Source organism: Tupaia chinensis, unplaced genomic scaffold (assembly GCF_000334495.1).
Source record: "Tupaia chinensis unplaced genomic scaffold, TupChi_1.0 Scaffold000673_1, whole genome shotgun sequence".
Lineage (NCBI taxonomy): Eukaryota > Metazoa > Chordata > Mammalia > Scandentia > Tupaiidae > Tupaia > Tupaia belangeri.
In genome coordinates, this window is record NW_006160196.1 from 1,514,500 (window position 1) to 1,519,103 (window position 4,604).

At 50.6% G+C, this 4,604-nt stretch overlaps 1 protein-coding gene across 1 annotated transcript in view; it reads left to right on the top strand.

Annotated features, from left to right (window-relative positions):
• RASIP1 (Ras interacting protein 1) overlaps positions 1-4,604 on the top strand; it is a 19,262-nt gene that overhangs the window by 1,889 nt on the left and 12,769 nt on the right. The window contains exon 5 of the mRNA XM_006160232.2: positions 1,435-1,845. Coding sequence (XP_006160294.1) covers positions 1,435-1,845 — 411 coding nt within the window. The remainder of the gene's footprint in view (positions 1-1,434; positions 1,846-4,604) is intronic.

Below are 4,604 nucleotides of genomic sequence, written 5' to 3' on the forward strand. Positions count from 1 at the left end.
CGTGCGGAGTTGTAGATCCCTGGGTGTCTGTGGGGTCTGAGAGTGGCGCGGGCCTGTGGGATGGGCAGGAGTCCACAGGATGTGGAGGGATTTGACTGTTGCCGGGAAGTAGAAATTGGAGAGAAGTTCAGGCTGGAGGAGCAGGCATGGACAAAGTCCTTGAGGGGTGTGCAGAGCCAATGGGCGGGCCGGGGACTACAACCTGCAGCATGAGGTGCTGGCTGGATGATGCGCAGTGGCGCGTGGGATGTGGGGCTGGTCGGCAGGAGGCAGCTGTGCGGAGTAGATTTAAGTGGTTCTTGAGGGACAGAGCCTATATGGGTGGAGCCTCGAAGGGGGAGGGGGAGAAAATGGGCTCCTACCTTGGCTGAATTGGCTGCCAGGTGTGGACATATTATAAAGGGAGGGTTAGGGAAAGGGGTATTCCCGGAGCCCCGGGAAGGTCAGGAGCCTGGACTCGGAGTAGGGCCTGGCGTCAGTAGCAGATGCTGGATGAGCCTGCAGGGTTGGGGCTTGGTGCACAGAAGGCCAGGGGCTGTTCAGGGAGCCCTGTAACTGCTTTTCTGTTTCTGGGTGCCCCTTTGGGAAATAGAATGTTATAGCAATTAAACTGAAGGCTTTGAACTCAGGCTGGGACTTCCATCCCTTTGCCAGTTAATCTCAGCAAAGCCCAGGCAAGGATTCAGTGGGACCATGTATGTAAAGGAGTCAGCGGGATCATGTACTTCTTAGAGTATAGTAGGACTTGGCACATAGTAGGTGCATAGTAAAGAATGGCGATTGTAATCGTTGGATCTTTTCCTCCAGAGGGTTCACTAAGCACTAGCTGTGGGCCACATACTTTTTTAGGGCCCTGGGACATGGGCAGCTGAAGTTCCCACCTTTTCAGATCTCACAGGCCCAGTGGGAACACATCGTTTTATTCATTCAGCTCATTTCTACTAGTTGCCTAACACGTGTATGCCAAAGCTTGTGTTGGCCAAAGCCCAGAGTGCCCCAGGGTGGAACAGCTCCTGGCATGCAGGTGGTTAATGAACTGAATTAATTGGGACCAGCAGACAGAGTAACGGTTATGTTGCTGAACATGGTTGACCACGGTTAGAGTCCTGGACCTGGAGGCTTGAAACTCATGCTGGATGCATGTGTGTGTGCCCAAAATCCCCTGAAGAGAATGGAGGAGAAGGGATTGCGGTGTGGCCATCCCCCCGGGGGGTGCTTTCTTGCTTTCTGTCTCTCTGGCAAGCGCACGTGCCCTATAGCAAAAATCTCTCAAAAAAATTAATTAATTAAAATGAATGAGTGCGTTTCTGACTGAAAACCAGGCGGAGGGGAGCTCCAGGCATAGGCAGCAGCATATGCAGAATGTGGGAAGCAGCCTCATCTCTGTGACCTTAGCATCTCCAGCTCTCTCTGACTCTCCCTGTGTCTTTCTAGTCTCATCCTCATAGTTCTCCATTTCTCTCCACAGGCACTGGCGCCCCCTCGTGGCGGGCACAGACCCCCTCGTGGGGGCGACAGAAGAACCGCGCTCGAGCAGCGTCAGGTGGCGCCGCGCTGGCCAGTCCTGGCCCAGGGTCCGGGTCAGGGACCCCGGCTGGGCCTGGGGGCAAGGAGCGTTCGGAAAACTTGTCCCTGCGGCGCAGCGTGTCAGAACTTAGCCTGCAGGGTCGGCGGCGGCGGCAGCAGGAACGCAGACAACAGGCACTTAGCATGGCCCCAGGGGCAGCCGACGCGCAAATTGGACCTGCAGACCCTGGGGACTTCGATCAGTTGACGCAGTGCCTCATCCAGGCTCCTAGCAACCGCCCCTACTTTCTGCTGCTCCAGGGCTACCAGGACTCCCAGGTACGCACAGCCTTCCTTACCGGGAGAGCCTCGTGCTTCACCCATCCATAGGAAAGAGACAGAACTACGACTCCCAGGATCCCCTGGGTGAAAGTGGGAGAGGAAACAGGGTAGACGGCTCAGAGCCCAAGGGAGGGACAGATAGATGTCTGTTTCATTCGAACGTGGGGGAAAGCACTGCTTTCATTATCCGAGGGAAGAAGAGACCTGAGAGGAAAAGAGAGGCCTTGGAAGTGTCCATTTTTGAGGAAGAGGAATGAGAGCGATCAATTCGGGGCAGAGAAATCATTTGATTGGTACCTGGATCTTGCCCTGCACAAGGCTGCATTTGCTCAGTGGAAACTTTTTTTTTTTTTTTTTTAAAGAGGTTTTTGCTATAGGGTGTGTGCGCTTGCCAGACAGAGAGAGACAGAGAGACAGAAAGAGAGAAATCACCCCCCAGGGGGGATGGCCACGCCACAATCCCTTCTCCTCCATTCTCCTCTTGGGATCTTGGGCACGCACGCACACGCGCCCGGCGTGAGTTTTAAGCCACCTGGTCCGGGACGCGAACCGCGGTCGACTACGTGGGAGTCCAGTGACATAGCCATTACACTAACTGCTGGTCCCAGTGGGAACCGTTTTTAAAAGGCACGGCTGGTGGCATGGTGGCATGGTGGTTAAAGGCACTGGACTCCCACATGGCTGACCACGGTTCAAGTCTCAGACCTGGTGGCTTGCTTTCTCACTTCCTCTCTCTCTCTCTCTGATCAAACTGGAAAATAATAATAATGATGATAATAATAAATAAAGTTAAATAAAATAATTTTTTAAGAAAAAAAAAGGCCACGGCTTACACTGAAGCGCTCTGACCACTGATGGAGGCAGAGGTGCTGATTCTTCTGTGTGCTCTATGTATCTGAGTGACAGAGGGAGAATCCTTTGAGTGTCAGAGAGCAGGGAGGAAAGGAGATTGGTGGATGGGAGGGTCAGTGGGAAATGGTTTCATTAATAGAAAAGTAATGGATGATTGAAATATTTATTCGTGATGACTGAGGATATCATTCTTTCTTTTTTTTTAAATAATTACTTTATTTAACTTTATTTATTTATTTTAATTTGACCAGAGAGGGACAAAGTGAGAGGCAGAGACAGAGACAGAGAGAAAGAGAAAGTGAGAAAGCAAGCCACCAGGTCTAGGACTCGAACTGCAATAGGTCACATGGGAGTCCAGCGCCTTTAACCACCAGTCACCGGCCGACCTGAGATCATTCTTGTGCTTTGGGTAACAGTGGTACAACCAAGCTCAGCGGCTAGTGGGAAAAGCCCATTCTAGATGGTGCTGGGGCTTATCGGATAGTTTTTACTGTGAGAGCGGGAGCCAATTAGGTTAGGCAGCCTGGCTGAGTTGATGGGTGAGGGGATAAGGATCTATTTTGGGAAGAGCTTTCATGGAAGAGTTCATTCCTTCCTGTGGGGGCAGGGGATGGGGATAGAGCTCACTATAGTAAGGAGATTGTCTATATCATAACAGCCCATTCCTCTGGACAAGGTTGGAGAAGAGGAGGGTCGATTTTTGGAAAGGTATCAAACTAGAAAGAAACTATTCTGCCAGGTTGGTCTCTTGTGGGAAGAGGGAGAAACATTGGAAACATCCCTATTTCTTGGGGTGGGGTTCATGAGAAATTCCTTTGTAAGAAAGAGGGTCTAGGGGCCAGGAATGGTGTGGTGGTTAAGGCGCTGGACACTCCCACGTGGCTAACCCTGGTTTCAGTCCTGAACCTGGTGACTTGCTTTCTCACTTCTCTTCTCTTCTCCCTCTCTGGTCAAATGAAAATAAATGAATGAATAAATAAAATTTAGAAATAACTAACTAAATAAATCATTCTCTTTTTTTTTGGAGACGTTTTGGCTATAGGGCGTGTGTGCTCACCAGACAGATAGAGAGAGACAGAGAGATAGAAAGCGAGAAATCACCCCCCAGGGTGGATGGCCACGCCGCAATCCCTTCTCCTCCATTCTCCTCTTGGGATCTTGGGCACACACGCACACGCGCCCGGCGTGAGTTTAAACCAACGGGTCCGGGACGCGAACCGTGGTCGACTACGTGGGAGTCCAGTGACATAGCCATTATGCTAATTGCTGGTGCCTAAATAATTCTTTTTTAAAAAAGAAAGAAGGTATATTGGGGCCAGCAGGTGATGTGGTGGATAAAGGTGCCGGACTGCCACATGGCTGACCGCGTGGTGTGGTTCAAGTCCTGGACCTGGTGGCTTGCTTTCTTGCTTTTCCTTTCTCTTTCTCGTTGTCTCTGTCAAATTAAAGAAATAATAATAACAAATGAAATTAAATAAATAAATCATTCTTTTTTAAAAAAAAGGGAAGAGGATATATGGGTCAGTAGTAGTGTGAAGGTTAAGGCGCTGGATCCCACATGGCAGACTCTGCAGTTTGAGTCTTGGACCACGTGGCTTGAAAAACATGCTAGGTGGGACCAGCATTTAGCGTAATGGCTACGTCACTGGACTTCCATGTAGTCGACTATGGTTCGAGTCCTGGACCAAGTGGCTTAAACTCACGCTGGGCGTGTGTGCATGCCCAAGATCCCGAGAGGAGAATGGAGGAGAAGGGATTGCAGCGTGGCCATACTCCCTGGGGGTGATTTCTCGCTGTCTCTCTGTCTCTCTCTTTCTGGCGAGCGCATGCGCCCTATAGCAAAAACCTCTCAAAAAAAAGAAAGAAAGAGGGACCAGCAGTTAGTGTAATGGCTATGTCGCTGG